The sequence below is a fragment of the Vidua macroura genome, chromosome 6 (assembly GCF_024509145.1).
Source record: "Vidua macroura isolate BioBank_ID:100142 chromosome 6, ASM2450914v1, whole genome shotgun sequence".
Taxonomy (NCBI): domain Eukaryota; kingdom Metazoa; phylum Chordata; class Aves; order Passeriformes; family Viduidae; genus Vidua; species Vidua macroura.
Genome location: NC_071576.1, coordinates 22919213 through 22939828, shown reverse-complemented (window position 1 = coordinate 22939828; position 20616 = coordinate 22919213). Strand labels below are relative to the sequence as shown.

The following is a 20616-nucleotide window of genomic DNA, read 5'->3' as shown; positions in this document are numbered from 1 at the left end:
ACCTGTGGCAGTGTCCTTGCACTTAGATCCACTTCATGCACGGACTGGTCATGTGGATTTGCTTGGAAAATTCAACTGACACTTCTCAAAGGCAAGGAATCCATCTCCTGGGCATCCCATACCACCGCATCCTGTGTCAGGTGCACTGTGGAGCACTACTGGAGCAGAGCTGAAGGATCTCGTACTTCTGGGACAGGGCTTGGTGCCGGTGACGCTGGAGCCGGTAGCCTGGTAGTTGTGGGGCTGGCGACAGCCCCCCGTCCTCGGTCCAGCCAGCCGTCGGGCTGCATCCCTCGTTCTGGTGGGTGCACACACACGCACACATGGATGCCTCCCGTGGATAGCTGTAGCTGGTTGTAGAGCCGCAGTTGCTGGCCCTGGGCGCAGGAGCCCTGAGGACGGCAATCGCTGCTGGCACACAGCTCTAGTCTCGCTCGCTGGTCGCTCCAGCCTGAGGCTCTCCCGTGCCCCCCCAGACCCGCACACGAGACAGGCGCGCAGGAGCCCGTCGGCGGGCGGGATGCGGCAGTGCGCGGGCATCGGCTCCCTCTCCCTGAGCCCCCCGTGCCGCTCTCGTGGCCTCGCTCCTCACACCGCCCGCTGCCGCCCCGGCCCCGCCGCTCCCCGGGCGCGGGCAGAGCTGCGGAGCCGGGGCCGCCGGCAGGAGGCGCCGCGCGGCCGCGGGAGCGGCGGGGCCGGGCCGGGCCGGGCCGGGCCGGGCCGTGCGGCCGGACGGTGCCGGCACCGCTCCCGCCCGGTCACGGCCCGGTGCGGGGCCCGGAGCGGCCGCTCAGCCCCGCGGCCTGGGAGAGCGCCCCGAGCACTGACCATCCTCCGGGCCGGCGGACAGCTCTCAGAGCGGGCCCGCAGCAACAGGCCCGGGGCAGGGGGCTGGAGCACCTGTGCTGTGAGAGAAGGCAGCGAGAACTGGCGCTGTTCAGCCGGGAGAAGAGGAGGCTCTGGGGGGACCTCAGAGCACCTTTCCAGTACCTAAAGGTGTCTGGGTAAGCTGGAGGGGGACATTTAACCAGGGCTTGTGGTGATAGGACAAGGAGCAACAGTTTTAAACTGAAAGAGGTTTTGGATTGTATGTTAAGAGCATTTTAAAATTATGGGAGTGAGGCACTGGAACAGGTTGTCCAGGGAAGTGATGAGTGCCCCATCCCATGGTTCCATCAGATGGTTCTTGTTAAACATGTGAGCCCACTTGGCAACACTGGTGCTTCCTGCCCATTTCACTTGCAGGCCGCTCTGCTTCTGAGGTACCTGAGGTAGCTTAATAACCAGGACCACCAACGGGAATTTCCAGGGTGCCAGCAAGCCTCCTCCAGGACACACCCATCTTCTGTTTTATGAGATCCACATTCAGGTCATAACTCTTGTGCTCCTTCTCACACTCACTAGTAGTTCAGGCCAGAGCTCTCCCCAGAGTGATGGTACCATATTTTTCCTGATCCCAGGCAGGTGAGCTGCATTACTTTTCCATTGTTTAGATGCTTGTAACAGCTCTCTGGTGCCCTTCACATGTTACCCCAGTTCCCTCTGCAAAGCCATCCTTTTCTCTTCACTCCTAAGGAAAGGTAGGTACCACTTTGCCCAAAATCACCAGGCCTGGGGCAGCGGGGGATAAACAGGCCGGGAGTCCAGCTACAGTAGTTTGGTGTGAGTGTCCTACACTGCATGCCTGATTCTCTTCTTCTTGCTGGACCTCTAACAAGTGTCAGGCAGCGAGAACTCTGTTTCCCCAGAAGTGTCTTGCCAGCTCCTCTCCCCTCTCTCCTGCAATCAGGTCATCCTGAAGAGGCTGAGCAGGCCATCATGCTGCCAAAGCTTCATTGTGACCATCTTCCTTTCCTCCTCATCCTCTCCCAACCCAGTGCCCCCATTCCCTTGTAGGCAAGGTATGTGTGCAGTCCTGGGGACAGTGCATCCAGCCCCTCCCTCCCTTGGCTTGCAGCAGAGGATGCTTGGGGGTCATTACTTTGCAGTTTTCATAGTATTGTTCTCACATTGTCTATGAAAAATTGCGTCCTCTGCCCTTCTTGTCAGCAGCTGAGGGCGACTCCCTAACTCTGTGGTAAGTGGTATTAACTAAGCTTTGCCAGTGACCTGTCTCTCTTGTTTCATTTTGAGCCAAGGGCAACAGGTATTCATTTGTCTTTGTCCTTATTGGTTCTTCTACTCATCTTGCTGGAAAACAAGCCCCAGAAATCCCCAGCCTTGATATTTACCAAGAGTCATGGAAACTGCTTTGATTACCATGGGTGCCAGACTCTGCTGAGCATTACTGGCACCATCATGGCCCATGGCTGGGCACAGGACAGGAGCCAGGGAGAACTGTGCTGCAAGGATGCTCACAGAAAAATGAGAAAAGCCAGCTGCTGCTTCCCTGAGCCTGGAAGCATCACCTGGCTCCCCGTGGCTTTGCACACCTTTTGCTTATTTGTGATCGCTGGCTGCTGGAAATTGAAATTGGCCGGGGGAGGGGGGAGACACAACCAAAGAGAATGGGTCCATGTGCATCCCGTGCTTGTGAGAAGGCATCATGTTCCTGCTGGGCTCAGGAAACTGCTCTGTGGGCAGAGCTGGGTGGGTCACTTGTCCCTGGTTAGGCGCATGAGTCTCCCCACACCATGCAGCTCGTGGGGTGGTCTCCCAGGTGGGTGATGGAGGCAGGCAGGGCAGCTGCTGTCAGAGGTGTAGCCAGCCCCACGGGCAGGGAGCTTGCTGTCAGCAGCTCTGTCAGCAACACTTCCCATATGAGGAAAAGATCCTTCCCTGCAGCCAGGAGGTCTTGCTGGTCAGAGCCACCAGGAAGGGCTGGCACTCATGACATAATGGCTGGAGTTTGCCTTTTCTCTGCATCTGAATCCCCAGGAACAGAAGCCTTGGGAGCACCTGTCAGCTCAGGCTGACTCCTCCACTGCATCTCCACAGTTGTAATTCCAGGCACAGCCAGTGCCTGTCATGCTTCCCCAAGCCTCAGCACCCGTGACAGCCTCAGTGGTTCTGCCTGCATGCAGCTGGGTGTCCTGCCCAGCACAGATATTTCAGCTCCTCACCACACACTTGGGGAGAAGGTGGTGAAGGAACTGATGCTGAGGCTGGCGGGGAGACACAGATCAGCTCACAAAGGCCAGGCATTGCAGCCCGTGCATCACCTGGGGCTGAGTTTAGGCTGAAGATGCAGCGTGTGGCTGTGGGATGAGAGAGCTTAATGATGCTGAGCCTTTGTTTTTGTCTGTCAGGGTCAGCAAGAAGTTATTCCCAATTAGCTAAGGTGATGGGCTAATTTGGTGGTGAAAAACCCTCCTCCAGATGCCTTGCTGTAGAGTTAAAGTAGGTTTTCTTTGGTTTGGTTTTTTTAAGTGGAGTAACCAACTCAAGTAGACTTCAGCCCAGGGACATATTTGGTAGAGCAGGCAGTGGTATGACTGCCTGGGCTGAAAATTTCTTTGTGAGCAAAGCCTACTCAGGGGGCAGGCAGTCAGCCCAGTTGTACTAGGATGGCCTTAATGCTGATTAAGAACATCTGCCAAGAGGTTTATTGAACTTCAGCCACTTCCAAGAAGGAAGGAAGGAAAGACTTTTTTCTCTCCAGTCCTGTGTCCTGCTGTGCTTGCGCAGAGTTCAAGTGGAGTGCCATGGGGATTGGAGAAAGGTTAGGCCATGAGGAGAAGGAAAAGCTTTTGCTGCTCAAGGCAGGAGGTGGGTCACTTGTGGGTAAGACTGACAGCTCTGCATCCCTATCTAGTTCAAGGAACTCTGCTAGACAAAAAGGCCCTGTGTTAGCAAAGTGATGGACTTCTCCAGTCCTGGCTCCCAGCATTGTGACCTGGAGCTCCTAGGAAATACCAGCATGAAGCTACTTCCAGAAGCCCACGTGGGTTTCAGCAAAAGCAGAGTTTGGGTCTGCTTGACTGCAGCCTGTCATGTCTCAGATGAAGCTTCAGGAACAGGATCGTTTGCCAGTAACCACTACCTTGTACTGATGTTATCTAGTTTCTGCAGAATGAACTTGCTGAGTTGTCATCTGTGACACCGTCAGGGGAAATCCTGACTCCTGACACTGCAGTTCCTGCCTCTGCTTTGCCATGGCCCCAATTCCAGCAGCATCATCTGGGCTGGTTGGATTTGCTAGGTACCTGCTTGTGCCAAAATGTCATGGGGTTGTCAGAAAGAACTGGGCAGCAAGGCTGTGCTGCAGGCCTGTGGGCTCCCAAATCAAATGGAGCCACTAGCAGGCTAACATGTAGTTTCTGGCTGAGGATAAAATGGCTACTGAGAGCTCATCTCAAGGTGGTGCTGAACGCTTGGTGACCAGACAAGCAGCAAGAGGGGGTTTGCACTAGAGTTAATGTGTGTGTATTGGCAAGTGCCTCTCAGTACGTGGGCTACTGACTTCTGTGACAGAGGCAAACTCTGTGGGTGCCAAACAGAGGCACTGCTGCATTTTGCAGGTGTTTGCCAAGTGAGGCACCCATTTTCTTCTGTGCAGACCTTCCCTGGAGGCAGTGACCTGATTCACTCCCTAGCTCCAGACAGCAGGTAATGGATGAGTGGCTAAGGTAGTCACGTTCTGGTGCATGCTGGCACTGCCGTATGACCGGGCAGCATGATGGCACCCCATGCAGCCCATGTAACAGGCTGGCAAAGCCAGACTCATTGGTCCAAACAAACCCCCTCAGCTGCAGGTGCAAGGTGTTCTCCATGTCTGCAAAGTGGATATAGGCACCTGTTCCGCTGTCTATTGAAAACCTGCAGGTTGCTGGATCGCGTGCACAAGTTTTAGGAGCAATGCAAGCAGTCAGTGTACCCTGCGAGACATGGAGCCTCATTCAGGCAGGGCTTTGGAGCAGCACATTTCTTCATCTGACAGCAACCATCTGCTGTGGCTGTAAGGTCCCACGCTGCTTGGCAGCTGAGTTCACATGCTGGGGTAGCAGCAGCTCTGCATTTCTCCCAGCCATGCTCTGGAGTGTGCCTAAGTGCCAGTTGGCACCTGGGTGGTTTAGATGTGAGTGTCAAAGGGTTCAAGGCTGTGCTCGAAATTCAAGATAGAGCTTGAATGGGTCCCTCTCACTGTGCAGCAGAGGAGAAAGGAGGAAGGCTGCATGAGGAATGGGATGAAGAACAGTACATCCATCCTTTATAACTGTAATGCCATGGTAGATGGGGGGAAGCTTCCCTGGGCTCCTGTGTTTGCTTCTGTCTTCCCTGCTGTGAAATCAGTAGGCATCCAAAGATGGGTGCTGACCTAAATTAGGGCTGGAGGAAAATTTCCCTATGCAGGGACTAAAAGTCCCACCCCACTAGTTTGGAGTGGAAACTAGTGAAATGCTGCATGATAGAGATGTGCAGAGCAATTCCTGGCTTAGAGATAAGTCTGTTCCTCTGCTCACCCCCTCACAAGATGTTCAAAGAAATGGAAAGACAACTCATTTCACACTGATAAACTGACACACTTCTCACAGAGCCAGCAAACTGGTTTCTGCAGGTGGACAAGATGCCCTGCTGGCCAACAGTTTCAGATGGCTCACAAAGGATCAGGTATTGATATGAAAAACATAGATACCCAAAAGTGAAGTAAAAAATGTTGGCTTAAATAAGATAAAAGATGGCATGATTCTTGGACATCTACTTTGGGGTTCAGGTCAAGAATGGTGGCAAGGAGTTTTTATTTTCCTGTCCCTTCTTTGAAACCAATTTTGGCATTATTCATGACACCAGGAGGACCAAGTCTTCAAATCAAGGCCTTGCACCATCACTGCTGGCATGGCTTAGGGTGTAGCACAGCTCCCTCGTCCTGCCTCCGAAGCACCATGAAGGATGAGGTGCCATGGGAGGCTGCAGGTCACCAGTGTCTGGGCACTGGTGTTGGCAGCCACATACAAAGCTGTAGGAAAAGTAGCCGTGTCCTGGGAGGCTGATTACAGAGCACCTCTCTTGCCAGGGTTCCAAAATGCAAGGGTGGAAAGCACAGGATTGGTGATCATCTGAAACTGCTCCCTCTCCCTCCCCAGCCCCCTGGGGAAACATGTGGGACGTTACAAGCCCTCTGAAATACCAGCACTAAGCAAGTCCTCCCTCAGTGTTTGACCGTGGGCCTTCTTCCTTGTGTTTCTCTCAAAAAGGCATTGAAGAACCTTGGCTGGAGGCTCTGGGGAATGGACCAGGTTTGGGTCAGGGGCTCAGCCCTGCTGCTGCCTCCCTCAGCAACCTGCTCTGGGACTCTGGGTTGTCTCCCAGAGAGCTGGCAGCAGGCGAGAGCTGTGTGTGCCAGGGTGTGACAGCACATCCCAATGCACTCTCTGGCCAATGGGGCCGATACCCCTTTGTGTATTTTGGTAACTCTGCTGGTGTGGTTCTGCCATTCAGCGCTACTTGCACAGGCACCAAGTGTACCTTCTGCACAGCTCCTCTGTCCCCTCCTGCACAGCCACTCTGCCCCATGCTGCCTGTCCTCCCCCACGCTGCCTCTGACGTGCCGGGCTCCAGCACTGCTTATGCACACACCACACATGCCTGGACACAAGCTCACTGCATGTGAGCCCGTCAGCACTGCTGCTTGTGCTGAACACCTCCTCCAAGAATGCTGCTTTAGCTGAAGGATTTGGGAAGCTCTTGTTCCTACCAAATGGGGTGGAGAGAAGGGAAACCCAGTGTACACCCCCTCCGTAATCCAAAAGTGAAGCAGATCCCATTGGGCTGAAAGTACAGTACTAGCATGAATGTTGTTCACAGCCATCTCCTGCTGAGGTAGGTGTCTCAGAGTCTGTCTGCAAGAACATGCCCTAAATAAGCTGTACTCAATCCTTGGGAGTTTTGAACATCTTTTGTGGTGATGAAGGTGGTGTTGAAGGTGGTGTTGAAGGACATTTTCCTCTGAATGGAGTCATGAAGCAGCAATGTCATACACTCAAGAGTCATATATTAATTTAAGAAACACTATTCACCCCCATGCCATGGATCATGGCTTCAACCAAAGCCCTGTAAACATCAAATCCTCCATCAGGCATTGTTCATCCCTGGGAGTACAATATTTGCTACTTGGTTGCTGCAGTTGGATTCACTGCAGCAGTAGCAGAGTCCCAAGGTTGAGTCCTGTTGCCACTGTGGCTGGGCTGAACAGCTACATGTGCCTCTCCTGCTCCTGCTCCTGGAAGTGCACACACTGGGAAGCACAAAGGAAGCTGGGCCCATGGCCCCTTGCCATCACCAGTAAGTCTACCCCTGGGTGGATCAGCCCTTCTGGTTAAACGGGTCACTGCCCTTCCTCTTTGGGCCTTCCCCATCATCACCGAACGAGACTGCCACCGAGATGAGTCAAACCGTCAGACAACATCTGCACCCTCCACACAGCACGTCCATGCGCTTGGATAGTTCAGCTGGTGGGCTCAGCCCAGTTTCTTTGCTCAGCGGAAGCAAAGAAACCCTGGTTGACTGGGGGGCGTCTGGTAGCTGAACCTTTTCAGTGTCCCAAGCGCAGCTGGGTGATCTGGTTCATTTTTGACTGATCCCAGAAGGTAGACAAGGCCTATGAAGACAGCAGTGAGAGGAAGTTTGGCCTTGAATGGATGTACTCTACCAGGGTTTGAGATCTGCTGACCTGGAGACTCTTGTAAGTGTACATGTAAGAGTACTTGCTTATGAGCTGCTAAGTCCTTGCCAGGAACAGATTAGAGGTTGCTCAACTAAATACACAACCAGTTGATCTGTAAAGGACAGGAGAAGGAGAATGTGGTTCATCCAGTCAAAATAGCCTGGGGTGAACTCTAAAATAATGGGTGTCTTGAGACTGAAACTCCCCTTTGTGCAGGAGGTCTGACCCTGCCAACCTCCTGTCAACACTTCAGCTCTGGCCAAGCTTGCTCTTCCTCTCCAGTGGGGTCAGATGGACCCATCTACCTGGAGCTTGGTGTCCATATCTGGAAAGCTAGCACATTTGGCATTTTCTTTCTACAGTTTCCTTCTTTTAAAATATGGACAAAAAGAAATGCATTACTAATGACAGTCAAAAAATCCCCACACAAAAGTGGCAAAGCCAAGTACCAAAGACCTAGAAATTGCCAGAAATGGGTTTGCCTGGGCAGCCTAGCTTCAGCTGTCTTGTGCATATGATCACTTCCTGCATTTTGCCTTGGATTGCCACCTCTTCAGCACCCAGGCTGGACCTTGGCTGGAGGGAGCAATAAGCTGGACAGCTAGGCTGCCTCCTTTCTTAGCAGGGCTGGGAAAGTCCTATCAAGTTGGTGAAGCAAGAGACTGCAGAAAGAAAGGTGGTTCTCCTGGGTAGACAGCTGATGCCTCCCTGGAGAGCTCGGTCTGTGTCTACCCCTGCCTTGAAGTTACTCTGTGAGTTGGTGAGCCACATAAGCAAGAGCTTTCGCAGGAGCAGCCACGTCTTCCTCATTTCCCAAGCTGCTTTACAGAAGTGCTAAAGATTTGCAGATACAGCCACAGACATCAGGATATGGTGTTTGACTAAACTAAGTGTTGTATAGTGCCAAAACCATAAAAAAATTTAGATACTAGTTGGTTCAAAATGTGTATCCAAAATGAATGAGTACTTATGACCTAAATCTCCTTTGTCTCTTATTTTGCACCTGTTAAATAGGTATAACTCCATCCCCTCATCATCAGCTCTGGATCTGAAAAGGTGCCTGAGAAAACAGCTTCATTAGTAACCCTGAAGCACTCACTCAGTGATGAAGTGCCAAGCATTAGAGAGAGTCCGTGAAGAAAAGGAAAAGCAGGATGTTGGAGCACGCTGACTGCAGGACAAGATGAAGGTAACGTGGCCATCCCAGGGAATAAACTTAGTGGATCATGCAGCTACAGAGCACAGCATGTTACACAGCATGAGGGCATAAATGCAGTGTGCTTTAGGGATTTAAGTATGGGATTTCCATAATTTTGAGTGCTTGACTTACAGCCCTTGTCATTTATCAGGCATTCTGGGTGTAAAGTACCTGTTTCTTGTACTTTGGCTGGTTGCACCCAGTCGGGACTGAAAGTGTTGGTGTTTGCTCTCTGCCAAGTGGGATGAATTTGGTGGGACTATGCTTCAGCTCTCCTGGCACAACCTCACTCTCAGACTCAGCTCAGTAAAGATGAAATAGCCCTGGTGACTGAGACTGGGGAAGCTGCACACGTTGCAGATAGGACAACAGGTGCTGGCAGAGTGGGACATGGCAGAAGCATCTGGTAGAGAGCAGGGACTTTGTTCAACATGGCCATTCTCAGCACTGATTTCTGCAAAAGTCTTCAAACTCATGTGAGGAATTATAAACAAGTCATTGCAATTGTCCAAATATTGTAAGAAATTATTTGCATAAAATGCTACATGTGAAGCAGAAACAACCTCGGTGGTTTACAGGAGGCTGAAGCTGGTAACTGCTCTAGGCTGGATTTTTAAATAGCACTGTGCACTGAATAGCTGTGCAAACGATATGAGTGAGGTGGATGGGCTGAGATGCTGGTTTGAATGTTGCTCTCATAAGCCTGCTGCAGGCAAGAGCTCTGGAGCAGCAGATTTACAAGGAAACTCCAGCACCCACCTGTGCTGAGGAAGCTGCTTGCACAGGTGGGACATAGGGAAAGAGGATTTGAAGCAAAGCTGGTTGAAAAATACCCCTTGTGCTCTCTTGGTTCTGAGGAACCCATCCTTGTATCACTTTTTTTCTTTTCTTTTTTTTCTTTTTTTTTTCTTTTTTTTTTTTCTTTTTCCTTACTTAAACCCTGGGAACATAACTCATAACATAATCTATCCCACAGAGGCAGGATTCAGCTTGGATTTCTTTTGAGAGAGGTTTCTTCCCAGCCACTTCATATAAAGGGGCTTGATTAACTTTCCTGAATTGCCCATCCCATGGTCTTCCTAACCTCATCTTGCTTTGAATATCAGACCTCCTCCTTTCCTGCTGCAGTTGGAGCCTGTTTCTTCTTACTCTGCTTTGGCTGTACAGAAACCAGCTGGCCACCCTTTCTATTACAACATATGAAAGACTGTTCCTTCCTCACCACCCACTTCCCACCCCCAAGACTTCTCCTTTCTAGGCTAAATGGGCACAACTTCATTCCTTTCTCTTAGGGCAATATTTCTGTGTGTTTATCCTTTGTATTGTTTTCTTCCAGACTACTCCACTTCTTGGCCTAGGACTCTGAAAGGGTCCTGCATGGGCAGCACAAGGCAGTCGTCTCCTCTGCCCTGCCCCAGAACTCCAAGTCAATACCTGACCCCTTTGCTGCTGGCAAAGCTTCAGTTTTCAGTGCTCTGCAACCCCTGGATTTTTGCCTGCTAATCTGCTATTCTGCCCCATCGGTTGTTCCCCAGTTCTTCTACCTACAGCTCGGTTCGCTTGACATTTGCATTTTGTTCTTGCTGAACTGCATCTTGCTGCTTTCAAACCATTTCTCTGCAGTTGAGATCACACTGAGCCCAGGCTTCCGAGTTCCTGCAGCCACTCTGTCCTGGGAGAACAAGACTCCCTTCAGCATTGCCTGCTGTAATTTACAAGGGACAAATACAAGGTTGGTCCTGTCCTTCCCCTAAAAACCTCTGGAACCATCCTTTCTCCATCAAGCTGCTGGTATGGCAGTAGCCTAACACTGGTGAGTTTTTCCGGTGCCACTGACAGTGATTTCACGGCGCCTGTGATTAAGATCAAAGAAAACTAAATGATCCCAGAGAGAAAGTGAGGGAATGTTATTCACAGTGTAAATTTAGTCACCTAGGTCAAGCAAAGAGATTAGGAGACTGACTCCTGGAGCTCCCCCTCGTAGAAGGGGGAGCCTGGGCAGGGGCAGCAGGAAATCAGCTCCCCATGTTTGGCCTGCAGCAGGTGCCCAGGTCAGTTCCCACAAAGCTGTGAGCAAATGCTGGTGGAGCCATACTGTTGGTTTCTGCTGCTCTGGGTAGGGGGATCACATCTCTGACCAGAGAAATGGCAGAGGGCTCTCACTGTCTGTGAGGAGACAACATGGGTCCAGTCCAGCCCAGCCCAGAGAAGCATTGTGAAGGCTCTGTCCATCTTCCCACCAGGAGACACTTGTCTCACTTACAGGTGCTTATTTGTTCATAAGTGGCAGGAATTCATCATGGCCAGTTCAAGAGAAAAGGGTATGTTGGGACAAGGCAAGGAAAGGGATGCTCTCTTATTCCTGCTCAGAAAGACCAAGTGTCCAAACCCTCTCCCATGCTGTTGCTCTCTCCTGAGGTATCTTCATCAGCTGTTCATAAAAGCCCAGCTCTAGGCAAATCAAGGTGCACTCAAAACCTTCCTCCTGTGGATCAAAGAACAGCCTTTGCCATGGCCACATTCTGGACAGTTTTGCACTGACTGTCCTAGCTCCTGCCAGAACACTCAGCTTCCCTCACTACCTTCTGCCAACAGCCCTACCACCTTCCCAACTGCCTCCCAGACGCTGGCCCTGCTAGCTACAAAAGGAAGGAGTTCAGATAATTTGTTAAATAATGGAATGGAACAAAGATATTTTTCTCTGAGGAAGGAGCTCCCTCCATCCAGCAGCCTGCAGAGCAGGACAGGCCAGGCAGTCTCTGAGACCTGCTCCCCAGCAGAGGAGTGTGGTTTCCTCGGGAGAGTGGGAATCCAGCAGTGTGCTTCCTGCAAAGGAAGTGCTGCACAGGGTTGCAGAGTTCAGAGGAAGTGTAGTGATGCAGCAAGCTAATGGATCCTTCAAGGGTTGTTCTGCTAGCCAGTGCCTTGGGAGGCCTGAACTCAACACCTCTTACCTCACTGATCCCTTTGGCTACTCCATTTCTGAAGCCAGATGCACCAGAAGAGCCCTGTGTGCTACAAGGGGGCTGCGATTCCAGGAAAGTGGGCCCCTCAGTGTGGGTCATGCCAAGCAAACCTTTGGAGCCATGTTAAAAAGTGTGGTGGATCCTAGCATTTCCATACAGCACACCAGGAGGAAAAATACACTCAATGCTGTGAAATGTTCAGATAAAAGGGCTAAGAGTAGAACACCAGTGCCACAGGCTGTTTCTAAAAAGGGAAATGGGACAAATGGAGTAGTTTCACTACTGGAGCTAAGTCAGGAGATTTCCCTGAGCCATGCAGCCTGCAGCCAGCCCCACACAGTTTCTGATTTTGGCCATGTTTGCTCCTGTGTTGGCTCCATGAGTGACAAGGATGGGAAGAAATGCTACCAGTGCCCGTGCAAGTCTGCACTGTTTTCCAAGCACATGCTTCTCTCCAAGTGTGTTTTCTGTGCTGCAATACAGAAATTATTTCCAATACTCTTTCCCAAATGATGACTACATCTCAAGTGCCCTTACTTATGTCCTGCTGCTGAGACTTGCTAGCTGTTCCTGCCTGAGGCAGGAGAAACTCAACCAAAAGACCCACAGACAACATAAACCAGTAAGTTGGGAACTGGGAATTGCTGTTTTCCACAGGAGTGGATTACTGTGGATGGGTTCATGCGTGTTTCAAGATCTGCTCCTTATTGCACATGCAAGAACTTAGCAGCTCCAAAGTCATGTGCTTCTGTCTGTGGATGGAGAGCCTGTTGGCATGTGGCCCTGGCTCACCCTGCTGGATCTGGTGACATGAGCAGATCAGAAAGCAAATGGTCCCTACTTTGGCACTTCCTACTCCTGCACTGTCACCTCCAGAGCCACTAGCATGGGGTACTCTGAGGGTACCCCTGAAGCGCTGCTGTCCTAGGGACTGACTGCACATCTTTAATCTTCTGAGGTTCGTACTAAGGATAGAAGTAGTCCCAGAGAGCACAGACTGGGAGACAAAGAAGGGGATCCAAAGCAGCTTCTCCTTGCTGCTGTCTGCATGGGCTGATCCATAAATTCTTATATTTACATCACTTTGCCAGGGTTGCTATTCCCTTATGGCCAGTGGTGACATACTAATGAATGTTTTAAAGTGCTAAATAGCTTTGCTTTATAGAAAATACTAGTCCTACCCAGCCCAGTCCAAATGTTCTATGATCCTGAGCCTTTCTTCTTAAATGGGACTGGTGCTACATCGTGCCCACGTGAACCACCTGCACAAGCAGTGTTTATGTGGCAGCTGCTGAGGGTACCTGTCCCCTCCCCGGGACCCACGTCAGTCGTGTCGGGGGTGGCAGGAGGGGGTGGGTGGGTTGTGGGGAGATGTGTGGCTGCTTGGGAATTTCCTCAGCTGTGCTGGGGTGACTGAGGTCGCCTGGGGCTGAACTGACCTCCTGCCTGCATGGGGTTAGCACGGGACAGTACCCCTGGAATTTCTGGGGCTCCCAGTGTCACCTCCTCCGTACAGCCCTCCTTTGAGGGTCCAAGTTTCACAGCCAGAGCTGGGGCTTTTCTTCCTTTCCATCTCTGCTATTTGTCTCAGAGAAAACCCATCGCGTTGTTTTTCAAGTGCCTGAAGGTGTTTTTCGGGGGTTTTTCAGGCTATTTTGAAGCTCATTTTTCCCAGATGTGCTTTTTTTTCTTCTTCTTTTTTTTTAATTGGTTTTTAATTTTTTTTTCTTCTGTAACTTTACTTCTTTGCCTTAAAGTTTCCGGCCACGTGACTTTCAGCTTACATCCTGAGGTTCTGAGAAACCACAGGAGGCTGAGACCTAAAGGGAAGGTGCAGAGGCTCTGAGAGGAGAGGCAGCGAAAGTGTTGGACTGCTGGGCAGGAGGACAGAGAGCTTCTGGGACGGGTAAGAGTAGGAAGCCAAGGGCCACATCAGAGGTGACAGAGGAGGGCAGAGGAGAGGCAGAGAAGCAAGACAGAAAGCAGGCACACCAAGAGCACAAAGGAAGCTGAAGAGACCCTGGGAGCCAGAAGCAGCAGCTATGCCCCACAGCTCTGACAGCAGTGATTCCAGCAGCTTCAGCCAGTCTCCCCCTCCCAGCAAGCAGGTAAAGCAGGGGCCCTTCCCCAGCTCTCCCCAGCTATTTCAGGGTGGGCCACGGGTGGGCAGGAAGTAGGGTGGCATCCACTGTCTGTGCTTTCACAGTGCAATATGGCAGAGCTTTCTAAGAATGGCTTTGGGGAGAGAGATGCGGGGCTCAGGCAAGGGCCCTGGCAGAAGCTCCAGCCACTAAGCTGGGTATGGGCAGATAGAGATGACCTGTTTCCCTGGGGCTATACCAGGGGCAGCTGGGGGCCCAGGACCCCCAGGCATGGTGGACCCTGTGATACATGCCAGGCAGGCAGGAAGTTTTGCTGTGATTTGGTGCTCTGGTGAGGAGTCTGAGCAGGCACCTCCTGGCCGTGGACCACAGCGGCCCAGGGGCAACCTGCCTGCTTCCTGCTTCTGTGGACAGCACTCGGGACCCAGAAAAGTCCTGCTGCTTTGGATCTGCTTTCTTTACTGTTCAGCCTCAGCAGTTTTTCATGTCAGTGATGCTTCACAGAGGGATTTTGTTTTGTTGCATGGCATACCTTAATGGTAGGTCTTTTCCTGGCAGATACAGACACAAGTCTGAGGTATTCTCACTGCCTTTTCTGGCTAAACTTTATTTTATCTGTCATTTGCCATTTCTCTAGGGCTGGCAACGAGAGCAAGTGCCTGAGACTTTGCTCAGAAATCTTGAGGTTCATCAAGGTAGATGGCTTTTGGCTTCCAAACAAGGATGGGAATGCATCCTGGCTTGCATCCTGGTAGAGACAGGGATAAAGCACTAGGTTTTCCAAAGGATAGGGACTGGACTTGATGCAGGATATGGGAGCTGCTATATCTGAGACATTTTCAGGGTATTGAAGGCAAGGATAAAACGGTTAAGTTCAAAGAAAAATATCTTGGGTTTGGGGGAGGGGGGAGAGGATGTGGACAGATAAATGGGCTGGGAAGATAACTTTTGTGGCTGAGTTTTGTAGTCTTGTGGAGAAGTGGTGATGTGAATGTTAAGGAGTCCACAAGAGGGGCAGTGCAAAATGAAAATAGAAGATGAAAGTCTCTGTGACAGTTTCAACTGTCAGAAGGCAGCAGAAGGACCAGATCTTGGCAGAGAATGGCTGGTGCATGAAGCTCATGACCTGAAGCCTGGAGACCTCTGTTCTCCGCTGTCTAAGGAGCTTGGGAGTGTTGCAGTCAGCACTGCAGGCATTGCTAAGGGATTCCAGAAAAGAGCAAGGACAGAGATAAGAGAGGTGGAGCAGATAAGATCTGTGTTAAAAACAAAAGCTTTGAGTCTGTCTAGTTAAACAAAGCAGGGGTCATATTGTGTTGTGAGGGTTTGCAACAAATAAAGCCTGAGACAGAAGGGTGATGGAGAAGGGAGGGACCTACAGGGGTGAAAAGAGGAAAACAGGTACTGAATATCTGGAAAAATGGTATATCCAAGGAGTTGGAATGTCTGCAGTGCCATTGCCCTGCAGAGAGACGGGAAAGGAAATGGTTTTCTGTAGAAGAATTCAAATTATCTTTTTTCCAGAGGGAGGTCCTTACTCTGGTCCATCAAACTATATCCCAGGCCAGTGTGTTGGTGAAGAGAGAGTGGTCATTTTCCAGCTGTGCTGGGATCCCCAAGGATGTCAGATGTGCCCCTCCTGGCAACAGGGGTACTAAAGGCATCACACATCCCCTGGGCTACAGCTTTATACTGGCGTTGAGGGTGTGTCCTGTGCTTCAGCAATGTTATCTGCTGTGTCCCTTTCCCAACTACTGCCCTGCAGGAGAAGGGTGAGGAAGAGAATTACCCAGTCATTTCCATGCCTTGTTTCCCTAGGACTCTTCTGATGACATGAGGAAAGTCCAAAGGAGGGAGAAGAATCGCATTGCTGCCCAGAAGAGCCGCCTGAGGCAGACCCAGAAAGCAGACACACTGCACTTGGTGAGCACTCCCACCCTTTCTCATCCCTGGTGCTGAGGACTCATAGGAGACAACTGTGCTTTCCCCCTGGGACTCAGAGCAGAGATGCTCAGTGGAGGCAGGACAGGAGAAGTGAGGCCAGGGCAGGATGTAGGACTCAGCACTTGCAGTGAGAGCACACAGCCCAGGATGACTGCCACTGAAGCGTTTAGTTTTGCAGCTAGTTTTGAATCCATCTTTATCTCTCAGTCTTGCATTAGCGATTTCCTTTCCCAGCCTCTTCTGACTGAGCTCTTTGAAAGCATAGTCACACCTGGCTTGGCTCTCCCTAGGTTTGAGATTCATGCTACCACTTATGCAGAGGTGCAACAGCATACAAAGATATTTTTCTGTGCCACTGTGGGCACCCCCAACAGCTCTTCCCAGTGTGAAGAATTAGATATCCACCTTTCAGGAGGGATGATCACTTCTGGCTGTGTGTGTTTGGGAAGGTGTATGTAGTCAGTGTTGGATTATAAGGGCTGGGATGCTCTGCATTTTGCACATTGATAAGCGTGCCCCATGTATTTTGGGCCACTGGTGGGAAGGATGAAGAACATGCAGCTTGCAGGGGCAGAAACCATCTTTATCCCTGTGCTGAGCTTGGCTGTCTTTTGAAAACTGGTAGTTGAGCTCATGTTCGAAAAAACATCCTTTGATTTAGCAGTCTCCATATTCCCATTATTAGAAATAATTCTTGAGAATCTAGTTCTGAACCTTCCTCCTTACATAGTATCCTTAGTCCATGGTTGGTGCTAAGTTTAGGGCAGAGACTTCACTCCTTTCTCAGTAGCTGATGAACCTTCTAGAGCTGACATGGCTTTAGGCTGATTGCATGACATCAGCCAGCAGCAATGGCTCTGGGCAGCTGTATCTGAGAGAGGTGAGAAACTACCCTTTCCTTGGCGTCAGTGCTCTCTCTACAGTAATCCTAGAGGTAGGTATGGGCTCTGAGCTTCCCCCAGGAAAATTCTGCCTAGCTGTGCACCAAGGAGGATTGGGCTGCTTTTGTTAGAGCGGATAACAAATCACTTGCTTATGAGATTACTACTGCTCAGCTAGCATTGATAGCATACAGTCCTTGCCTTCCCATTGGGATGGGACAGTGGGGCTAAGTCCAGTTTGAATCCTGACAGGTAGATGAAAAAATGCAGGGAGGCAAGTTGATGATGGATGGTAAATTTCTGCTAGTTATTTTTTCAATTCCAGTGGACAGTGACCCCCTGATGCTTCTGGGTTCATTCCCTGAGCACTCTTTGCCTTTGGTCGATGCTGCATTAGGGACTTTGTTTCTCTGATGTGGTTCTTCACAGAAAAGCATGGCTCCTTTTGAGCTATGGTGGTATGAAAGGAGCCACCAGCTCCATCTGCCCCAGGGTTTTCTAGCTTGTGTTTTGAGGGGAATGAGTCATAGGAAAGCTGGAACTCCTGGCCCCTGGGTGATTCCCATCAGTTCCTGAGCTCAACAACAGTCATGATTTCCAAACCATTTGGTCATGCCTGAGAGATGCTGTTTGCTATGTGAGCTTCTGCTGTGACAGCAGCTGTAATTGCTGGGTGCATTTCAACCTGTGCACAGACTGGGCACCCTCTGGAATCAGCATGGCAGTGGAGGGGCAAGCAAAAGTTTTGCTTTGCCAAGGTGGTGGTGCAGCTTTCCAGAGCCTCCAAGTGCTGGGTCTTGCTTTAGCACTCTCAGCTGAGTTTCCAATCCTCTGGTCCTGCCCAGGCTGCTGGCTCCATGGTCAGTTGATGCCTGCAATGCTTCAGCCTGGAGCTGGCTGCACTTCAGCAGAAGCAGAGGTATCAAAGGCTTTCATGCTCTCAGTATTGTTGAGACAAGGCTGAGCATCATTATTAACCCCTTTGTTGTTATTCTCATTCATACCAGTATTAATTCAGTTTTTCTGAGGCCTTAGTTTCTCTTTTCTTCTGACTCAAGCGTCTCCCCTTCCTCCCCATCGAGCCGCTGCTTTCCTCGGCTGCTAGCAGGAAGCAGTGAGTCTCTTCTTTCCAGGGCCATGACAGGTTTCCTGTGGCAGGTGGTTTTCTGGTTAAAGACGGCGGTTATTCAACGTGCTCTCCCCCGGGGGCTGGGCTGCCCGGGAAGCGCCCGGAGATGTGTGTGTGCATGAGAGGGAGCGAGAAAGCCTGGGCGGGAGCAAGCCACAGTCAGTTCTCGTAAGCCGGGGCTGGGGAACGTGGCTGGGGCTGCCGGCATCGCACCCACACCCGGCCTGGCCAGCTGGGGGAGGAGGGTTTGCCCAGGCGTGGCTCTGTGATGAATTTACCAGAAATATGTAGTTCTGGAAATTCTGTGGGGCAGAGAGGTGAAGGACCACAGCCCTCATGTCCCTAGCTCATCCCTGTGGGTCCCATGCTGAGGAAGCCCCTGTGGTTTTGTCTCCTCAGGAGAGTGAAGACTTGGAGAGACAGAATGCTGCCCTGCGCCGGGAGATCAAGCAGCTGACAGAGGAAATGAAGCACTTCACCTCGATGCTGAGCTCCCATGAACCGCTCTGCTCCATCTTGACATCCCCTCCACCGCCTCCAGAAGTGCTTTATGCCACACACTCTTTTCACCAGCCCCACATTAGCTCCCCACGCTTCCAGCACTGAGCCAGCCAGCAGGAGAGCAGCCTGCCAGCTCCACTGACAGCAAGAAGTAACTTTGTGGGGCTTGCTTTCCCATCCAAGGGAAAGAACTGGACAGACGGACATTCCTTCTTAAAGTATGTATTCTGAGTGATTTGCCTAAGACTTGCTCCCTATGCAGAAATGGCAGAGCCACCATGAGGCATCTTTGGACAGTTTCCAGCTTGGATTCTGGGAGGAAGAGGCAGTCACAAAAGGGCACCAACCCCCTTCTCTGGTCCTTGTCTGGGGAGACTCACAGGAGTGTGTAGTACTGGCAGCCTCCATAAGAGCAGCTGGCCATGGCATGCAACAGCCAGACCTCCAGGAAGAGGAAAGGGAGCAGGGGTGGAGGGGAAGATTGGGGGCCACAGAGTGTCAGGGCAAAACTGGTTTATTTTTGTAAAATAAAGATTGAAAATGCTTAACTCTTTGTTTCCAAAATAGGATTTGAGTCACTCCTAAGGCCTGGCGTGATACACTGAAGACACAGGCAGCAGGATGGGAGAACTTGGAGCCCAGAAAACAGCCCTGCATGCACAGGAGTCTAATCCAGGGCCAGCAACCAAAGCCCCACTTTTAGAAGGAGGGCCTGTGCTGTAGGCTGGGCAGACTGAGGAGCAGTGGTTTGTGGGGTGATGAGGTCCCAGGGGAGGATGGGTCCCTCTTTGCTGCAGGGCTCTACCTGGCTAAAGAGTGTGACATGCCATGTGGTGGCTGTGCCTCCACATGCTCCCTTGCATGAGTGGAGGTGCACTGCCATGTTGTGTCAGCTCCTGGGTCTTGGTGGGCTGGTGGAACCTTCAGTTTGGCCAGCAGCACAGCTGGGAAGGAGCATCATGGCATGGAGGGTGTTTTCCTGGAGTGCACAAGAGAAGCAGGACCTAGCAGGACTCTTGCTCCAAGGTACCCTGCTAAGGCATGTAGCTGCAGCCTGCATTCTTTCCCCTTGCCCATCAGTCACAGCTCCACAAAAGGCTGCTGCACTAGCTCATGCATTGAAACAGATGAAGCCTGGAAGGTCACAGAGTAGATTAGTACTTCTGACTCTGATTTATTGGAAACACAAGCCAGTCCATACAGGCGGTCTCTGCACCTTACCCCACAGCAGGCAGCAGCCCACTTAACGGCCCCACTCTGTACACAAGGCTGAAGCCCACCTGCCAGTGGTTCTGTTGCCAACAGTGGCTCAGGACTGCTGCCATCTTCAAGGAGCATCAGCTGCAATCTTTTCAGCATAAAGTACCACAAGCAGTGCTGCTGACATAGGCTTTTAAATGAGGGAAACAGATCGAATTTGTAGATATCCTTCCTGCAGGCACAGAGAAGCAGCCTATTTCCAGATAGGTTTTGGCCCATCATCATAGATAGCCCTCAAGAGTGACTGGGTAAAGTCTATAATGTGCGGTGCTGTGCACATTTTCTCTCTCTGGTTTGCACTAGCAAGATGATAACCAAATACTGTCTTGTCTTAGCAAGGTGTCCTCATGATAGGTGCAGGTAGCACTGTGATTTCTCCTGCCATGATCTGCTCAGAGGTTGGTGAGCCTCCTGCCTCCAGTTTCTGTGCCAGCATGGGGAGTACTGTGGTCAGAGATGCCTGGTGTCAGTCAGCACATTGGCCTGGGTGCCACCACCCTACAAAAGCAGTGCTGAGGCAATGGGTGATCGCACTGGCCCTCTCTGTCTGTGTAGCTCTGGAATGAAGGATGAGCACATTTAGGGAAGGACATAGGGAGTGATGATGGTTATTCCAGCCAGGGAGCTGGGTTTCTGCATATATGACATGCAGAATACATCTACAGGAACAACTTCATTGTGTCTTACACCACCCCTCTCTGCTGGATCTCCAATAGGCTTCACTCTAACCATTACTTCAACAAACAGAGCTGCTGATTCCTTGCACAGGCTATGCTTTGAGCCAGTCAGGTTACATAGGCTCTTCCCAAGGTGCTTTTCTCTGGAATTTGTCCCTTAAAGCCTGAGAGAGACAACTGACTCCAGTTCTTAGATGAGCTTGCTCTACTTAGATGAGCAGGCTCTACTGCTGCTCCTTGAGCTTCTGGTGGATTTTCTCCCAGATTTTTCACTTTTGCTGTTCCTTAGGGTTCTGGTGTTCCCATGCTACCTGGTTTACAGTCAGAGAAAAAAGCTACTGCTACCTTGACTGGG

The 20616-nt window shown here is 51.1% G+C and overlaps 1 protein-coding gene across 3 annotated transcripts; it reads left to right on the top strand.

Moving 5' to 3' along the window:
• The first annotated feature begins 921 nt into the window (after positions 1-921).
• Positions 922-18828, top strand: BATF (basic leucine zipper ATF-like transcription factor). Of its 3 annotated transcripts, none has more exons than XM_053981202.1 (5): positions 922-1004; positions 8618-8792; positions 13525-13875; positions 15688-15792; positions 18223-18828. In XM_053981202.1, the coding sequence occupies exons 3-5, from the start codon at positions 13810-13812 to the stop codon at positions 18427-18429; spliced, it is 378 nt and encodes a 125-aa protein (XP_053837177.1). In that variant the 5' UTR covers positions 922-1004; positions 8618-8792; positions 13525-13809; the 3' UTR covers positions 18430-18828. The 3 variants fall into 3 exon arrangements, with proteins under 3 accessions (XP_053837177.1, XP_053837176.1, XP_053837178.1); XM_053981201.1 differs by lacking the exon at positions 922-1004 and adding an exon at positions 6909-7621; XM_053981203.1 differs by lacking the exons at positions 922-1004; positions 13525-13875 and adding an exon at positions 6909-7621.
• The last annotated feature ends 1788 nt before the right edge of the window (positions 18829-20616 follow it).